The 20081-nt window shown below is 36.2% G+C and overlaps 1 protein-coding gene across 1 annotated transcript in view; it reads left to right on the top strand.

Moving 5' to 3' along the window:
- The first annotated feature begins 579 nt into the window (after nt 1–579).
- The window catches only part of LOC107660196 (unconventional myosin-X-like), a 41555-nt gene continuing 22053 nt past the window's right edge, over nt 580–20081 (top strand). Inside the window, 4 exon segments of the mRNA XM_016449448.1 lie at nt 580–651; nt 10038–10136; nt 12353–12511; nt 17989–18176. Of these exon segments, the coding sequence (XP_016304934.1) occupies nt 580–651; nt 10038–10136; nt 12353–12511; nt 17989–18176 (518 nt within the window).

The following is a 20081-nucleotide window of genomic DNA, read 5'->3' as shown; positions in this document are numbered from 1 at the left end:
CCATATATGTTATTTGTTAATGAAAACGAAAATAACTGGAGCCTGAATTATTAGTTTTTGACTTTTAATTACCGAATTACACTTTAAATGTAAGACTTACTTTAATATTGTAATGACGTGAAAAAATACAAAATATAAAGCGATTAAATGTCGACTTATATCTTACCAAAATGTGATTTTATGTTGTTTATTCTATTATTGATTATTATGTACATAAATGGACCATGGTGAACATATTTAAACAGGTTCTCAACCCTGTTTAGTTTTATGCAGCCGAATATAAAAAGTTAACTTACAAATGTTACTGCCGCTGGTCTACTGCAGCTGACAAAGTTGCTAGGCAACAAGAAGAGTCCTCCAGAGGCTAGACCTGTCCGAGTGCTTCGGAAGCAGCCTTGATATGGTTCGCAGTTGTAGCAACTTAGCAATAAACTTTGTTCTTACTTTTTCATAGCTCTACACAATTAGTGCTTTCCTCATTTCCTTAAATCAGACCAGACCCCTGTACTGCAGGATAACCCTGAACCTCACTGCTGGACAGTGGAAATATGCACACAAACACTCTGGAGATAATCCCAGATGATGTCCCGCTGGCAGATGCCACACCAGGCTTTCTATGGCAGCCCGTCCAGGTCCAGCAGCTCCACCAGGGTCTCATTGCTCAGCTGAATGAAAGCGTACATAAAAATGAATTTTTTTCTTTTTCCAATCTTTTTATGTATTGTTAAATTTTTATGTTGTTTTTCTGATGTTGAATTGAAGTTATTTTGTAATTAGTTGTAAAAAGTACGTTTAGTATAGAACAATTTATTTTTATTTTCAAATGTTATTCAGAGGCAAAAAAAAAAAAATGTATAGAAGAATTTCTGTCATTTACAAATTATAACTTGCTTTACAAAAATTAACAATTTCCAGAACTACTTCTCATCTTTTATTTACAAGTTTCAACTAAAACAATACACATAAATTACTTTGCTTCATTTACAAATAACTTAAATTACAAAAGTAATAAACAACTTAATTCATTTCATTTTTAAGTTTCCCAGAAGCACCATTTTCTCCAAGACTGTCCTAAAAGAAGAGAAAAAGGAAAGAAAATTATTAAGACAGGGCTGCAATCTTAAGGTGCGAAAATATGACAGCAGGACGTGCATACAAAATACTTCAGAAATCATATTTCTGGATCATCAAGTTTGCCTAAAACATTTGTGGACATATCTTGCTACAAAATAAATAAATAATAAAAATAAAATAAAATAATAATACAAGTTAAAGACTTGTCTACTTATTAAGTAGCCTTATAGGCCTACTTGTCTTGTTGTTGTGGGCTTTATATATGGGTGAGGGCTAATTGTTGTGAACACAAAGGGTCCTAGTGGAAATATTACAGATGGGTAATGCCTTACCTCCGAGCCACAATGGCAGAGTTTTTGTCCCAAGTACAGGAATTATCAAATTCAGCCCTCTAATTTAATAAATACAAGTTATTTTGCCTCAGACCACCTAACAAATGAATCTGTTCACATTTTTTAAGACCCCTGACTTTTAACATTTGTTTTGCTAGCTATCTGAGCAAATTAAAACACAATACTTACATTTATAAGTGTATTCGTTGGCAGCCACAGAACCATCACCGCTATTTTGTTTGAATAAAAGTCCCGTCGCCACCGGCGCGCTATGAATTCTGGGATAGGGTAGGCTGCGAAGGATCCATCTCATGTATCCTTCATTTGCCAGAGAAACGGAGGACGCATTTGAAGTTGCGTTCGAATTGCGGCAGCCTTCGTCGCGCCGCGGTGACGCAATCGGCCTTCAAATGCAGCCTTTTTTAAAAAATTTGTATTAAGTACAAAATCTGAATACAACAAACTGGCATTAATTAGTATACAAAAAAGATTCTGGTATGGAAGGCTCAACACAATAGAATCATAAGCTCCAGACAAATCATATAACAAAACAATCCAAGAAACATAAAATATAAAATAAAAATAAATTAAATAAAAAATACGCCGTCATGACGCAATTGGCCTTCAAATGCGCACTTCGAAGGACGTAGCCTATGAATTGGGACACAGCATATGGTTCTGACACGTGTGCGAATGTGCTAGTCATATAATAAACACTAGATGGCAGTTTAATACAGAAAGTCACCACACCAGTTACAATACACAATAAAGCGCTATATAAATGCATCATTCATTCATTCATAATAATAATTATATAATAAAATATAATAATAATCAGTGTTGGGTGTAATACATTACATATTACTTATATAAATTAATTAATATTATTTTCCCTTGAAAAGTAAAGTAAGGGACTACTTTTAAATTTTCTGTAATTTAATTACAGTTATTTCTGATGCTGTATAGAATAGAACAATTCTATATAAAACAGTAGTGCATTTAACATCAAAATGTAACATCTAAATTACGTTAAAATTTATGTTTTTAATGTAAACTTTTCACTTTAAATACTTTAGTCAGTTTACAAACAATTTGTGCAATTTTATGTTATTTATTTTATAAGAAAAAAGAGAACAGTTTCATGTATATTCTTGTATTGTTCAATTGGATGATGGTGATATGGAATTTAAAAAGTAATTAGTAATAAGTAATGCAGTGCTTTTTAGAGAGAGTAATTAGTACACTAATCTAATCACAATGTTGAAGATCTAATTAGTAGCTAGGTATAGTAGCTTTTTTAGAGTAACTTACCCAGCACTGATAATATATATTTTTAAATGTTATGATAGTGGTGTAAATTACATGAAGAAATAAATAGACATTGAGTTTTTAAATGTTTAAATATATGTTTTAAATTAATTTTAAAACTAAATTTGAAGATTTTAAATCATCATGTTTAAAATAATACCTATTATACATTAAAACTTTTAAATAGAAATTAATTTTATGAAAATAAAATAAAGCAAATCAATGAGAGTGTTGCCAACAGGTGATTTTGTGTAATGCTTGTCAGGACTGATGTTGATGGAAATGAGACAATTGTATTATTCATCCCTTGTGACTTTATTGTGAAATGAGTGCGAGATGATCAGTAGCACGAGCTGCTCCCTTGAGCCAGCGCCACATGAGTCACAAGTGAAGATTTCTAATGTTGGTTTGAGGTGGATCATTAGTCCTCAGGATTGCGCTTTTCATCCGTGAAGGCGTGACCGTAATGAAATAAATCATCTTAATAAAACATACTCACCTGCACCGGCTCAGAAACAGAATTTATAATTAGAGTTTCAGATAGTTAGAGAGGGAAGCAGAAAAAGCAGTGGGCTCTAACTGCACCAACTTTACACAATAGTGTCAAATATCTGCCTGCTGCTGCGTATCTAGCCTGCGAATCGGTTCTGGACAAAAGGAGCAGTCTTTAAAAAGAGAGAGCTGTGTGTGTGGAAACAGATTCAGCCGAAACATGCGTGCGGAATGTGGGGAAGAGCTGAGCTTGTGAATGCCTGTCTCACACATGACTCTTCTACATGACTGACCTCAACGAGGGAGAGACAGTGTGATTCCTGTCTCACACACTGCTCTTCTGCATGTCTAACCTCACAGAGAGAGAGTCCACATACAAATCTGACATTTTCTCCAGCGGTTTGTGTTTTGGCTTAGCATGAACACACATGCACACATTTCTGTTTGCAGTTATGGTCGTGGGCCTGCATGTCCGTTTTAATTTAGGTGTGTTTGTATATGGATGTGTTTGCACAGCAGCGGCGTCGCTGAGGCTATTGCCTCCCTGCAGTCACTATAGGCGGAGCTTATTCACAGGTAAAGCTCTTTTTTTTTCCCTGTGAACTGGCCAATCAGAGTTGCTGGTACTGTTTGACAGTTGTGTTTTATTGCAGAGGAGTGTCATTCTGGGAAAACAAACAATCCAGGTTATTCTTTTTTTCCTGAAACAAAAGTCCTATAGAGGATCAGAGATGTGTTGGGTGCAATCGTCAGGTCTCATGCACTAAGAATTAGATTATAACTCTGTCATCTTTTTTCCTGGTAAATTGTTGTTAATATTTAAGCAGACACACAGCGGTTTTGGTTTGCTGAAATCAAATTGAACACCATAATGAAACACACAAAGGGGTGGAGCTTATTTAGCACCTGGAGTACAACAGCTATGAGACTCTATACACATATTTACATAGGAAGTACCACAGACGTCTGTTTTAGTTTTATATATATATATATATATATATATATATAGTTAGAGTTTGAGAGTTATATGTATTTTTAATTAAATGTATAAGCTTTTTAATCCTTGAGGATGTTCACTGATGTTTTTTCACGTTTAACTAACTTGAGGAGAACTAACAATTTTGTCTTCAAAGTGTAGAACAGTAAACCTCACACACATTCGGTCATGTACCCCCTTGGGTTTCTTCATCTGCTTGGTGTCAGGTAATCCTTCTTCTTACACACACACACACATACATTAAATTTTGTGAGTAGCTTAATGATTACACAGCGCAGTGATTCAAAGCTGCCTTTTACAAGAAACTCCGAACAGTAAAACCCCTTATGCTGATAAAGAGAAATCCGTTAGTGGATTTTGTATTTGTCCGTTTGTTCTTAAACTGTTTGTGTGTTCCATGTTTATGTTAGAAATAGTTCACCAAAAAATGACAATCATTTACTCACCCTCTTGTTTCCAAGCTCTATTACTGTCTTTGTTCCTTGAAACACAAAAGGTTTTCAAATTAAGTCCTGAATGAATGGGGACCGAACTTTCAAGATTAAAAAAGAAAGCAAAAGTGCCAATTAAATTGCTCCATATAACTCATGTGTGATATTCCAAGTCTTCCAAAGTCTGAAAAAATGTAATTGTTTTTTACTGATAATCTTCTCCAGTGAGCTTTTTTGACTGTATCAAGCCAGTGAGTTGAAATCGATAATCGAGGTTTAAAATATAATGCACATCTTCTCGACAAGACAGATAGACTGTCAGACATTTTGAATCTTGAAAACTTCAGTTCCCTATTTATTGTAACTGCGTGGAAAGCATTGACCAGGTCATTCTCCAAAATGTCCCCTTTTTGTGGTCCATGGAAGAAATAGTCATACACGTTAGAATGAGGATGAGTACATGATGACAGAATTTTCTTTTTATGCAAACTATTCATTGAGTCATGTCAATTAACACGCAAAACCTGAATGCTTAATTAGTCTGTTTGTTCCTGAATGACTAAAGCATTATAATTACCAAACAAAGAGGAAGAAAACAAGAGGACTTCCTTTTATGATTCATAACAATTGCAATCTATGAGACTTCTACACTAGGACCAGGTGCAAAGTACATCCACATACACACGCATACATGCACGAAGGTGGTCTTTGTCTTTGTTCTGTGTGAGTTTATACAGCTCGCTCTCCTTCGTTCACTCTCGTCGTGAAGTATAAACACACATTTTTCACTGTAGGACAGAGAGAGAGAAAATGAGAGTGCTTTGGAAAAGTAGGTCAGGCGGCAATGTAGTGTATATGGGGGGTTGTGTGGTAAAATAAGTTTGGTTATAAGTTTAGGAGACCGAACTGAGTCTGAACACCAAGCCCAGCATGTGAGAGAGCCGACGTTTGGGTCTTTGGGTTCGAAGTATGCAGGAATGCCCTATATCACTGGCCTGCCTTCCTGTTGACCCAAACGATATCTGATCCCTCACTTCCTGCAGCCAAATGAGAGAAAGAAAGGAGGACAGAGAAAGAGCAATGGAGAAGTGTGTGTGTGTGTGTGTGTGTGTGTGTGTGTGTGTGTGGTAAGCTCTAAACATGCTCGGTAAGCAGCAGTGAGATTACAGAGTAACTTTGGTCTGTTTCATCCTTTACTCCGCCCAGCCTGACCGCCCTCCAAAACTCTGATATTATTTTAAGAGTTTAGATACACAATGCAAGGACACACTCAGACATGTATGCACACAGTGCACGTTTTAACTTCAAAGTGAGGTTTTTCTTTCATCAGAACATGAAACAAAATTATAAAGAGTCAGTGATGTTTGATTTGAGAGCCTTTGTGCATCAGTTTTGCGCATGTGATGTTTTAGTTGGATTCTTGCTTAAATCGTTTAAATCTGTGATTCCCTTGAGCCATCTGTTTTAGCACAGGAAGTGAATATTGGCCAGAGAACCTGGCAGACGTGTACAGTACCATTCAAAAAGTTTGGGTTCAGAATTATTATTATTTTTTTGAATAAAGTAATACTTTTTTACAGCAAGAGAATGCATTAAATTTAAAGTGACCATAAAGACTTTCTACTCATCAAAGAATCTTGAAAAAAAAAAATCTGTTTGCACAAAAAAATTAAGCAGCACAACTTAAAGCAAGAAGCAAGTCAGCATATTTCTGAAGGATTTTGTGGCACAAAAGAGTAATTGCTTCTCAAAATTCAGCTTTGCGATTACAGAAATAAATAACATTTTAAAATATATTAAAATAGAAAACATTGTAATAATATTTTACAATATTGCTGTTTTTACTTTTTTGATTAAAATAAATGCAGTCTTACGTAAAAACATTAAAAAAGTTTACTGATCCCAAGCTTTTGAATATGTACATACATAGATAGACTTTCTTTTTTTCTCTCACTCTTTCTCTGCTTTTCTCTCTTATCAAGCTACAGTCTATTTTTTGTGTAGTCATATAACAAAATGAGTATTGAAATATTTTAAGGATTTTAAATTTATTTTTGGATCTGTTGGTCTAACTTTGCAAAAACTGGATTGACCATTTTCCAGTTGGACTGAAGCATTTACATGAAATGTTATTGCTGAAAATAAACTTTTAAAGTGCTTGTAAACACATTAAAGGGATAGTTCACCCAAAAATAGAGATCACTTCCGGCGCTTGCGTAAACTACGCCAGAGTGCGTACACACCTCATGCATCGGATGCCGTGTGCACGCTCAAGGAAGTTGGACATAGTGTTGTATTAGAAGTAAAAAATGACATGAATACTGTTCGGTTTCTCGCACAAACCGATCGTTTCGTGTCTTAGGACATCAGTGTGTTGTCACGAGCCGCAGGGTTTAATTTGGATTTGTCTGTGCATGTTTTTTTTACTCTCATAGATTTTGTTACCATTGCCATGCATTATACGACTGATAGACTGCAACGGCTGGACTTAAAAATCATAATTTGTGTTCTACTGAAGAAACAAAGTCACCTACATCTTGGTTGCCCTGGGGGTAAGCAGATAAACATCACATTTTCTTTTTTGGGTGAACTATCCCTTTAAGGTTTTTGTGTCATTTCAAAAGGAACAGTTGGAAATCAGTGTGAATATCTAAGCAATAGTTCTGACTAGAGAGAGATAATTATGAATTAAATATGTTTAGAGTATTTTAAAATGTAATGTGTGAGCATGTGTGTTGTGGTCATAAACTTGTTGAGCGGTTGTAATCTTATAATGTTTGCAGATAAACACAAGACACGGTCAAAGCTGCTTAACTCGAAATATGCTTCTGTCAAGGAAAAACACACACACACACACTCTCAAGTTCAATGCCTCAACCACCAGATGGATTCCCGGATGTCCCCAAAGTGAAGTTTTGTAAGATTTAGCAAACTTCTAGAGGGGCATTTTTGTCCTTCAAGTAAATCCACACATACTAAAAAAACAATGAACAATTCAAAAGTTTCTTAACATTAATTTCTTAATGTTATTTAGAGAGATGCAACACACATTAACACAGTCAAATGTTGGGAAACCGTATCACAGTGCATCCTAGTTTACTGCAGAGATGGTGAATTGGATTAGAAGCCCAGAATTCCTGAGATAAACTTGGTTTAGGGAGGAAAACAGCTTCCTGTTTGTGTGGGTTAGAGATGTGCTAACTTGATGGGGCTGACTCTGAGTTTTGAGGTTTTAAATTCATTTGAATCTAGAGTCAATCCAGTACAGAGTTCATTTCTTTTTAGACTGTAAACACTGACTGTTAATACGCAAAACACTTCATGCGAAATTATCTGTATTGCAACTGCAAGCAGTGTCATGCTGCTTACCAGAAACAATCAGTCATCTTTAAAAGTCGGATTCCTTTTAAATGACCACAATGTGTAATATAATGGTCCCATTGATAAAATAATCTCCCATTTTTTCTTGCTCGATTTTTCTGTTGTCTTTCTCGGTTTGTGTCTATTTGCTTTTTAAAGCTACTAACATTAGCAAACCAGTTGCAGGTTAGCAGAAGGTCTGCATGTGCTTAGGCTGTTAGAAACCATGAAGATGTGCATGTGACAGTAATCAGAGATAAAATTACTTAAATTGTCCATTTCCTCTACAGACTTTTGTCTTTGTCTTACCAAAGCAAAGTTTTTCTGTGGTTACTGTGGCCTTTTAGGTCAGAGTAAATTGTGGATTTTTATTAGAATAATCTTTAAACTTGGCTGCAGCTAACTTCTAATTTAACTGCTAAATCTGTTGATTATTTTTATCAGTTAAAAATGCTGATTTTATTTCCAGTGTTGCATTGATATAATTCCACATCTTGCCAAGTGATGTATGTCAAATAATATGTGAATTGAAGGCCATAAAAAATAATAATAAAAAAAAAAAAGAGTTCCCAAACTCATGCTATTAGTCATTGTTGCTCAACCAAACAGTATTGTTTTGACACCCTTTCCAGTGAAATCAATCTAAGAATGGTTTAGCTACTTGTAGTTGTTTCTGCATATTATGCTGGGTTAGGAGAAAGTGTTCATCTGTGTGTGTCCTGCTGCACAGCTGTTTTGTTGCAGTTTAGTCTGATCATTCAGCAGTTCTGTATTTGTGTGTGTGTGTGTGTGTGTGTGTTTCCGTTCTTCTAAGCTATAAAGGACTGTTGAGTTTATGCCACTGCATTAGTAAGTGGTTGAGAGAGAGAATGACAGGTTGTCAATGAATGAAATTGAATAAGATGTAACAATCCTAATTACTGTTCTTAAGTGTGATTCACAAGGCTTTCAGTGATTTTTCAAATTCCACAGTCTGAATTTAAAACATGCATGTTAAAAGTTGCTGTTTGTACTGTGGTCAAACATAATCACTTTGTTGTGTTCATGTTGTATTTGATTTATAGTCTCGGTCTGATGTTTTCCAAGTGGAAAAATGAGTGGCAAATTCTACATTTATTACATTTGAACTAGTATATACAACTACAATATCCATAATGCAGTGTGGCAATGGACTGAACACAATGCTGCAGTGTTTGATGCAGTGCTGATAGTATATGTGTGTGTGCATGTAAGTGGGAAATGGGGTTAAAGTTCAACTGTGTCTGCTTCAATGGGGCCTCACAACCAGTCATGCCTGTTCAGATCACCATGTGTTTCTTCCATCAGCATGTACACTTAATATAGTGTGTGTGTGTGTGTGTGTGTGTGTGTGTGTGTGTGGCATATGAGAGAGAAGGAGGAATTTGCGCTAATGAGGTACAGTTATTGGTAATTATACCTTTTTTTGACCTAATGAGGAGAGCCTTCCAGAAAAAGATATTGCTGGGTTGATCTTTCATTTTTAGGAGACTTAAAGAAGTTCTTACCTTCATTTAAGTTTCAACTTTGTCTTCCTTAGGAGAAATAGACAGGTGTTTTAAAATGTGAGACAAAGTAAAAAGTTTAAAGCTGCAAAATTCATGTAGATAGCATAGCTCAGATCATTTGGTCTTGGAAAAACTGATGAGAAATAAGAGTTTATATTGAAATCTCTTAAATTTGATTGCAACTTTGGTACCTAAGCAAACAAGAGCACAGTGTGAGACTTTATTGAGATAAGATGTATTCTGAAACTCTAGGAGACACATGTGAGACTACAATCTAGAATTACAAATACCAAGATGTCAAGAGCTAGAATTACAAATACCACATAGTTTTAACACAACAGTTGTTTGTATTTTATTGTTGCTGCTAATTGTTAGTGATTTTTCTGTACCACAGGATGTTCTCAAACGCATAATTTCATTTCAAAATGACATCTAATGTGTAGTTTTGCAAACAGTTGTTTGTGTTTCTGCTATTGTTCAGTTCAGTATGTTGCTAACCAGCGTTTGTGTTTGACAGAGTTGTCGTGTGTGGCTCTTGGTAGAGGATCATTATGTCCCCAGTACCGTGGACTCGTGCTCTGGTGGAGTGGTGGTCTTTAACACTGACTATGGACAGGTAAGTGGGGGTGGCGGTGTATGCATTACACAGGAACAGTGGCTTAACACCTGCTCTGTGCACCTCTGATCAAAACGCACTGCTGAACAGGTGTCGTGCTCTCATTTTACACAAACACACTTCTCTGTGTACCTGGCTGTCGTCATGGAGCCAGGCACCATGTACACAGAGATGACCAGAAACTCAGTTAAGCCTGTTTCTCAACTGAGCACTATGTATTTGTGTTTTAATGTGTGTTTCTTGAGTCTGTTTCTCATCTTCTCGCATGTATATTCAAACACACACAACTTGCTTGTGTCTCTGGCTTCTCTTTTTGGCCTACAGTACAATTAGTGGACCGTCTGTTACCTCCAAGATGGGATCAGGATCTGTATAGTTTATTAAAGCAATAAACGCCTTCTGTTTAGCCTGTGCATTTTAGTGTTTTTTAAGCGTAGGTTTTAGATGTATTGTGTAAAGAAATAAAATAAATGCACATTGAATATTAAATATACAGCTAAAAATGCTTAAACCAGTCTGAGCCCTATCGCGGACGGAATCGTGGAATCCAGTCATAAAAATGGATTTACTGTATAACACAGAATGTCGCGGAATTTGACAAATTTTGGATGAATAAATCAAAAGTAGGTAAGAACATTTACATCAAAATGCGATATGGATGAGTGTCTGTCAATATTAAGCTGCAAAAATACAATTTAAATGTGAATCCTGCGTGTCTCTGTGTGAATGAATGGTGCAGATGCACGGTTTTGTTTACTACACACATACTGAAGCACGCATGACGCTCGCAGTGTTTTTAGACTCTGCTGCCTCAATATATGAGTACATGAACATAATCTCTAGAACTGCTCTGAGAGTCACTTCATGAGCATTTTAACCATTTCTTTTGAGAAAAACTATTGTCATACCATATGCAAACAGAAACTAGAGGTCTTCACAGCAACCTGTCAAAATAAAAGTTTGGTTTAAATTTAAGAAACCATGACAGAAATATATTACTTGTAATGATAGTACTACTACTAATAAAATTATTATTAAGACATTATTTTAAGGAATATTTAGCAGGAAAATTATTTACCAGGATTTATTTACCAGAAAAATATAAATACACAACATAGTATTTCTGAAAAAAAGAGAAAAAATAAAATGTATTTCATAGGGCCTTAAAAATTATTTCAATTAATTAGACATGCTTTTTGATTATTTTCTTTCGATTATTTAAAACAGATTCTATAAAAATTTAAATGGAAAAAAAATGGAATCTAGAAAAATTAAAATGCAAAAAACGGAATTTGGGAAAAATTTTTACGGATTTCGGGCTATTTCAATAATCTCCCAGTCTGAACAAACTGATGCTCAGCTGGTTTAGCTTGTCGGCAAGCTGGTCTTCCAGGTCTGACCTGTTGAAGGGAGTCTAAAACCAGCAAACAGACTAGCCTAAACAGGCTAGGTGACCAGCTGAGACCAACAAACCATTTTAAGCTGGTTTAAGCTATTTTTTCAGCAGGGAATTTGAAGAGAGAAGGTATGATATGAGAGTCTTGAAACTAGTAAAGCTATGTATTAAATTGGTTGCCTGGGATAACATAAATTTATAGTTTCAGAGGTATTTGTACAAAAAATTCTGCCAATGTTTAAACCCGGATGATTGTAACCACTCTAAGTTCGTCTGTTTTGGGAAAGCTAGCGTGTCTCCGACATAGTGATAACATCATTGCATTCTCTAGTGCAGCTCAACCAGATCTCGTCACATTCATCGATATTTGTGAACTCACAAATCCCGGAAAATATGCATTGTAGTCCAAACGAGTCGTTCGTTGTAGTTTTTGAAAAGTGATTTCTGTTAAATAAAATATCTCCTTTTGAAGTGGACTTTGAGCTTTGTAACTTTGCAGATCTTTTTTATTCTCAAACAGCAACATTACAGACTAACTAAAGTTGAAAAAGTGAAAAAGCATAATAGGACCCCTTTAATAGAGAATTCAGTTTATGTGCCTTTATGAATGTATGCAATGCATACATCGGCTATTTTAAGATGTCTTTAAATGTGGGTCATCCAATCAGATTTTAGAGTGGTAACACATAATAATAACCTTTATATATTGTTCTCTTTTTTTATTCTCTTGTGATCATTACACAAATGAAAACAAAACAAATACTGAGAACAAAAGATAAACACACTGTTAATATGTGTTGCCAATGTGTGTTTTGTTCAGGTGTACACTTACAAACAGAATGCTGTGAGCAGGCAGAGGGTTTACCCAATGCACAACAGCAGTATCAATGGGGTCGAGGACATGGCAACCCTACAGGACCTACACGACGGGGCCATTCTACACAACCTGCAGCTCCGCTACACACAGAAGAGCGTATATGTGAGCAAACACACAGCAAAATCACCCACACACACTCAATATAGCATTGTTTGTTATTCATTAAGCGTGCATTTTTACAAATGAGTGTGTGTGTATGAGTGTGTGAATGTTTCAGCTGTGGTGAAAGACGCAGTTGTCAAGGATACAGGGTTGTTGTGCAGGTGGCTGGATGGCTTTCTGTTCTTTAATGTGTCAAAGTAAAATATATTTGCTTAATTGCATGTCTCTCTCCCTTTCACTCTCTCTTTATACTGCCTCTTGAGCCTTTCCTCACAACAGTGTACTGTGTTCTCCTTTGGGGCTGGTTCAACTGTGTTAGGTGTGTGTGTATGTGTGTGTATGTGTGTGTATGTGTGTGCACTGTCGGTATGTGATCTATGCCAAAAGCAGTTAGTCCAGTTCCAGATTTCCAGACTGACTCTAAGGAACAGAGTTAACATGCTACTGCTGACTCTCAGAATAACATCACCAATCTGAAGTCTGTATTTCCAAGCATCTGCATCAAGTCCAGTTAATACATAGTGATTGTTTGTGTGTGCATTTAGGGGGATTTAACACCTGTCTGGTTAACATCTGTTTTCACTGTTCTGTAGTTGAATTTAAAGGGATAGTTCACCCAAAAAATAGTCATAATTTTCTCGCCCTCTCATCATTTCAAACCTGTTTGACTTTCTTTCTTCTGTGGATCAAAAATTAATAAACATCCTGAATATTGAATATCCTGGTCACTTTTCAATATAATGAATTGAATATGGTCTGGGGCAGTCATGCTTCAAAAAGGACACAAATGCTCCATAAAAGTACTGTAAAATAATGCAGAACTAGATCAACAATTCATTGAAAACATCTGATTCAAAAGAATGCATTGTTCACAAATCGAACATGACTGGTTCTCTCATGAATGTGCCAAGAAGAGCTAGAGCGGATTTCAGGACTTTCAGTGAAAAATTACTTTCAATCTGTTCCCCACACAGCGGTATCGTATGTCTTCATGCAACTTTATAGCACACGAGACTATTTTTATAATACTTTTATGGTTCTTATTTGTCATTGTAGCGCTTGACAGCCCAAGCCCTCATTTACTTTCATTATTTTCAAAATAGTGGCAATGCCAGGATTTTCCACAATATATCTTTTATGTTCCACAGAAGAAGAAAAAAAACATTTGGGTTTAAAACGACATTAGGATGAGTAAATAATGTGAGAATTTTCATTTTGTAGTGAACTGTTCCTTGATGTTTCAAACATTTTTAATACACTGATTTTACAGTATAAAGTTATGACACACTGTATGTTAAAGGGATAGTTGAGTAAATCATAGGGTAATTTTCATTTTTGGGTGAACTATCCCTTTAATATGTCTTGTCATTGATTTGTAAAGATATTTTATTTGTCAAACATGTTGAAAATAAGGTACAGTCATTAACTGGTATTTTTCTTTTTTTTTTCACACAACTTACTACTAATAATAATGATAATAATAATAAAAACCCTTGCATCTCCATGTACAGATAAAGTAATAGCCTCTTTTGCTCAGTCATTAAGTATTATAAAGTGATAGAGCAGTCATTCCAGGAGGCAACTCGCCTCTCTCTCTCTCTCACACATACACACACTCACACACACACACACACACTTTCTCTCTGTCTGTCTGTCTGTCACGTAATCACATGCCATGTGATTGGATCGGTTTGAGTGTGCAATTACCAGTCACCTATGAGAGTGGGTGTGGTCTGCAGGTATGTGATGGCTATCACAATAACGTCAGAGTTACTCACTTATCATGAGAAAATACACACCTCCTGTTTCGACATGACTGAAACCTTTTCCCACACATGGGTTGAGAAAAGGGCTAAAATTACTAAATGATGCCTTAATGTGAATCTCTAATGCCAAAAAGGTGTGTTTTAGGCTTAGGGCTAGCTTAAAAATCAGACGTATATTTTATTATTCGTATTATAATACACAGTCATGTTTGTATTTATATTATGTTGTTGTTTTTTAAAGAAAACTTTATCAGGTGAACATCATAATCAAAACCCAAGTTTCACGTTTTGACAGCTTGTGTGTGGTTTTATTGGTTTATGTTTTGATGCCAAAACCAGATAAAAACCAAAATCACATTTGAACACATTTTCTTCATTGTGTGGTATTTTTGATAAACATAGTTTTATTGTACATGTTTAAATCTTTAGAAACTTCCTTTTGGTGCCACAAATGACACACTTCATCTTTAAAACGCTCTTATTGAAAATCACATAAAACCACAATTGTAAATCCACATTTGTGAATCTAATGAATTCATTGGCTAATTAGAGCAGCCGCCACAGATCTGCTAAACTGATTGGCTAATTGGTGACATATGGGAGCAATCAGAACGAATTAGGGTATTATTTGTGTGTGGTTAGTTTTTGGTGGTCTGTGTAATGTCTGCCTGTTTCGTCTTCATCTTAAATGTATATATTAAAAATTACTGCCTAAAATCACAGAGGAGTTTATTTACTTAATACCAAGGCTGAGGTGATTAAACTCAGTACAAATAAACCGTAATCCTCAATGCCATTGAAAACACACAAGTTATGATGAAAATAAAAGCATTTGGTTGAGTGTGTGTGTGTTTGGGGGTTGTCGTGTGGAATGTGTGTGTCTAGCTGAGATCCGATTCCACAGCATTTAAAACACAAAGACGTTTCTCTCTCTCTCTCCCTCCTCTGATTATAAACAGCTGTGGACTTTTTTTGCCTTACATTTGGACAGAAAATACTAGGCCAGCTTCCCACATCAAACACACACATATACACACAAGGGGGCTGGTGATCCAGAAAATGTCTTTTGCATGTGAGGTTTACCTTTTTTCATAGTATTGCTCTCTATTTCGTTTGCAGCCTCTCTCTTTCGCTGTAGTGTGAGTGTGTAGCAGGAAATAGTTCTGCTTCAGTTGGGCCGGATCATGTTTCAACTCTCACTCTACATACTCAGTTTAACATTGAGAGGGTGTGTGTGTGTGTGTGTGTGTAATGTGTCTGAGTTTATTATGCATCACTATGCATAGCTGTCACTCTCAGCTGTCTCTCTAGACAGCAATCTCATGTCTGCTTCTGTCTGCGCATGTGGAACAGCATATAAAATACGCTTTCTAAAAAGTGCATATTTTAACTTACTGTGACTGTAGTCTGCCTTATGAATTCTTAACTATGGAGATATTAGTAGCACCACTGGGCTGAACCCAACAACATCAGAAAGATACAGATGACGTTCACCCCCAATTAAACCCCTCAGAGTGCTGTTACACACATTTGCAGACACACCCAGGGGAGGTTATGGGAAGGACATGGCTGCTGTAGACCTTCATTGCATTTCTGAGGTAGCACTTATGGAGATTAAACCCTCGCAGGGGCATCTGGGGGGGTTTTACTGGGGCAGTGTGTCACACTTTGATTGGCTGAATCCAATACTAACTTATTCTTACTATTTCTGCTGTATCTTTATATGGCTGAGATAGCATGAGTAGTGTGCTTTCCTAAATTAAGCATTGTCTAAGCCTTGTTCAGGAAGTCCATAGCTATCTGCTTGATAAGGCGCACCATAACGAATACTGTTTCCGGGTCCCAAGTCTCTACTCTGTTTCATGTAAGAATAATATCTTTATAGCTATTTATGAGCACTATTTATTGATAGCACACATTTGTGACCCTGGACCACAAAACCAGTCTTAAGTCGCTTGGGTATATTTTTAGCAATAGCCAAAACAACATTGTATGGGTCAAAATTATCGATTTTTCTTTTATGCCAAAAATCATTAGGATATTAAGTAAAGATCATGTTCCATGAAGATATTTTGTAAATTTCCTTCCGTAAATATATCAAACCTTCATTTTTGATTAGTAATATGCATTGCTAAGAACTTCATTTGGGCAAATTTAAAGGCGATTTTCTTAGTATTTTGATTTTTTTTTGCACTCTCAGATTCCAGATTTTCAAATAGTTGTATCTCGGCCAAATATTGTCGTATCCTAACAAACCATGCATCAGTGGAAAGCTTATTTATTCGATGTATAAATCCATCCAGGGTCACATTTATGCTAAAAGTTTAAAAGATTCAGAAGAGATTAATCACTGAGATTTTGGGAAAGGTTACAATCCAGATTTTTCAGGAATATTAGGGCACACTGTGAGTGTATGTTAGCACTGTTTGTTTTGTGCATTTGGGATCGGATCACGCAGATCAGACCAGAAGCGGTGAACTTAATGGATGTTCAAGATGGCATAAAACATACTATTTATGACAGAAAGTAGTATTCAGTATGTATAATATGCACAGAATGTATTGTATATGATGAGTGTATCCCACAATGCTGTTTACTTGATCTGATTATCGACCAAAAGATATTTTCAAAATGTAAAAAAAAAAGGATAAAAGTCAGCATGAAACGAAAATCATCATCATATTTTATTCCCTATTGTTACGCATATCTAAGTTAAATGGTTTCTAGAACAAGAAAAAATGTTGACCAGGACTCTATTCAGTCACCTAGATATTGAGACAACAGTGCACCTCAGTTTTAAAATGGGAAGGCTTTTTTTTTTTTTACAAGAATGACTTCATTTTTCCTGTACTAGAATAGAGAAGGGAATCCCGCCAGCCCATTCAGAGAAAACTGATAACACCTGTGACTCAATAAGAAGGCTTTCCCCTTCTGAGGACCACATACTGACAGCTTAATGTCTGCTTTAAAACTTCTTACTGTACTGTACCTCTGTTTCTTGCTGAATTACAGTCCGACATTAATATAACTATAAAACCTACTGTGTAAATTCATCTCTGATTTGACTAAACAAACCTCATGAACGAGACATGCAAAGTTAATTTAAACTATCATCCTTTATGGATTCTGTGGGAAAAATCTGATTTTGACAGACATTGCATTCAAAAGAGACATTAGCACGAAACGGCTAGTGATGAAAACTTGAATCAGTCTTTATTGTTACTTTCTTCTGCAAAACACAGAAGAAGATCATTTGAATGTTTCCATTTAATGAACATCAGTATAGGGTCCAACACGATACTGGATCCTGTTGATTTTTATTGTATGGACACAAAAAAAAAAAAAATTATTTTGTGTTCTAGAGAAGAACATTTTGAAATGAAATGAGGGTGAGCAAATACACTAAAAAATGCTGTGTTAAATATAATCCAGCGCTGGGTTAAAAAGGGACAAACCCAGCTATTGGGTTGTTTTGACCCAGCGTTTGGGTTGAACGTGCCAATTTGCACTTATTTGGCATTCAAATCAAAACGTCTCAACAACCAATCCAATCTATTTGCATCAGTGGTTTAAAAACAAGTTGGTCAGCAGACGCCAAAACACACGTGTGCACATGCTCAGACATGCAGAGGGTGTTTATAAAATCTGGTTATTCACTTAATGAGTTTCTATTTTCCTCTTTTGTCTCTCTTTCCATTCCTCTGTTTGCAGACATACATCGGCTCTATTTTAGCAGCAGTAAACCCTTATCAGAGACTGTCAGATCTGTATGATGCCACAGCCATAGAACGATACAGTCGACATCACCTGGGCGAAATTCCTCCTCACATCTATGCCATTGCTAATGAGTGCTACAGATCGCTGTGGAAGCGCTCCAACAACCAGTGTGTGCTCATCAGGTACGTTTCTGTATCGCGTTGAACGTATTTGTGCATTTAACTAGCCAGTGGTTTCTGCAGGCCTCATTTAAAAGTGATTTCTGCAGGCCTCATTTTATTTTAATTTTCACAGTCTGACTATAAAGTCTTCTGCCTTGACCTTAACCCTCACCTCTGACCTCTCGCTAAGGTGTGAGGTCAAACTCATGGCTGCCTGACAGCACTCATTACACAAGCACACAGAGGTTAAAGGTGCCAGACTGCTGTGTTTGTTCTCCGCACTGCAGATCTCCCATCGGCTTTAGTGAGAGCCGACATAGAGAATACAAATTGGCAGAATACCTGACCGCCGCGGCCAAGCCTAGACTAAGAAAAGCCCTGAGCATATACAGACTCAGCAAACATGTGGACATTCATAGGGCTACCAAAAGAAGACAGGATTTTCTCTTACTGTGCAGAAATCGAGGTAGAAACTGAAGTGTACTTCTTAAACTCGTGCTGTGACTACACACAATACAGGAACGCTTTCTTCTGCCATTTTTGCAAACCACAACAGAGAATTTCAATGGAAATCTAATACCTACAAACTCCCAGACCTGCAGGATGAAACCACAGCGAGCACAAACAAGCCTTGCCTTATGAAAAGGGCAAGTGGTAGGACACAAACACAAAGCTGAAAGTAACTTTGCACACGGATGAAATACTTAATAGCATAATTTTTCAATGTTACCTTTACATTTCACTAATATGGTATGTGTCCTATGACATTTCTCTAAGGCACAAATCTCTTTTTCTGTTGTTAAAACTATTAGATATATTGCATAAACTAATATAAATATAAAATTATTCTAGCATTAAAAAAGTATCTCGTTTTACGTACTTTGTCTATATTGGCCTTAAAATGTTTATTTTGGCCAGTTCAACTGCATAGTTTTTGCCCTTGTATAATGATTTTATGAATTAAGTTTACTATTTGTTTAATGCCTTTAGTGCAAATTAAATCACACAAATCACAGTTTTAAACTGTATTTAAACGTGTCTCAATTTTTGGCAAACCTCATAAAATGCATAGAAATTAAACCGCTCATAATTGACAGTATTTTGACCAAAACTGAAAGTGTCTTAAATGCACTACTGTTCAAAGGTTTGGGATTAGTAATATTTTTAATATATTTTTAAAAAGTTCTCTTATGCTCAGCATGACAGTTAAAATTGTAATAATGTGAATTATTATTGCACTTTAAAATGTAATTTATTTATTACTGTGATGCAAAGCTGAATTTTCAGCATCATTACTCCAGTCTTTAGTGCCACATGATCCTTCATCAATTGTTCTAATATGCTGATTTAGTGCTCAGTTTTTAATGTCAGTTTAATGTCACGTTTTATCAATTGAATGTGTCCTTGTTGAATAAAAGTAATCTTACTGACCCCAAACTTTTGAATGGTAGTGTGCATGTATTGTGCCAGTAAAGCTTCTTGTGTCTTGAAAGACTACTTGAGTAAGAGCCAGAATGTAACTGCCCTCTGCTGGCAACACCAGCTCATTACAATCCTTTCAACTAATATTCATTTAAAGGGGTCATATGATGCTGCTAAAAAGAACATTATTTTGTGTATTTGGTGTAATGAAATGTGTTTATGCAGTTTAAAGTAAAAAAAACACATTTTCCACATACTGTACATTATTGTTTCTCCAATAATGTTTTGGAAGACCAAACAAAGTAGTTTCGCTTTCACAACGAAAAACACCGCGGCCTAGCATGAGGGGAAGCCCCGGCTTAGCGTGTGCTGAGCCCGGGCTAGAGTGAGCTGAGGCCGGGCTAGAGTGAGCTGAGGCGGCGGGGTCGAGAACGGCGCCCGGCGGATCCAACGAATGAGCGGCAACCACATGTGACGACCCCGGGCTGGACTCCGCTTCGTCCA

The sequence above is a fragment of the Sinocyclocheilus anshuiensis genome, unplaced genomic scaffold (assembly GCF_001515605.1).
Source record: "Sinocyclocheilus anshuiensis isolate Anshui unplaced genomic scaffold, SAMN03320099.WGS_v1.1 scaffold850, whole genome shotgun sequence".
NCBI classification, from domain to species: domain Eukaryota; kingdom Metazoa; phylum Chordata; class Actinopteri; order Cypriniformes; family Cyprinidae; genus Sinocyclocheilus; species Sinocyclocheilus anshuiensis.
Note: the sequence above shows the minus strand (reverse complement) of the source record. Positions and strands in the feature narration are given on the sequence as shown.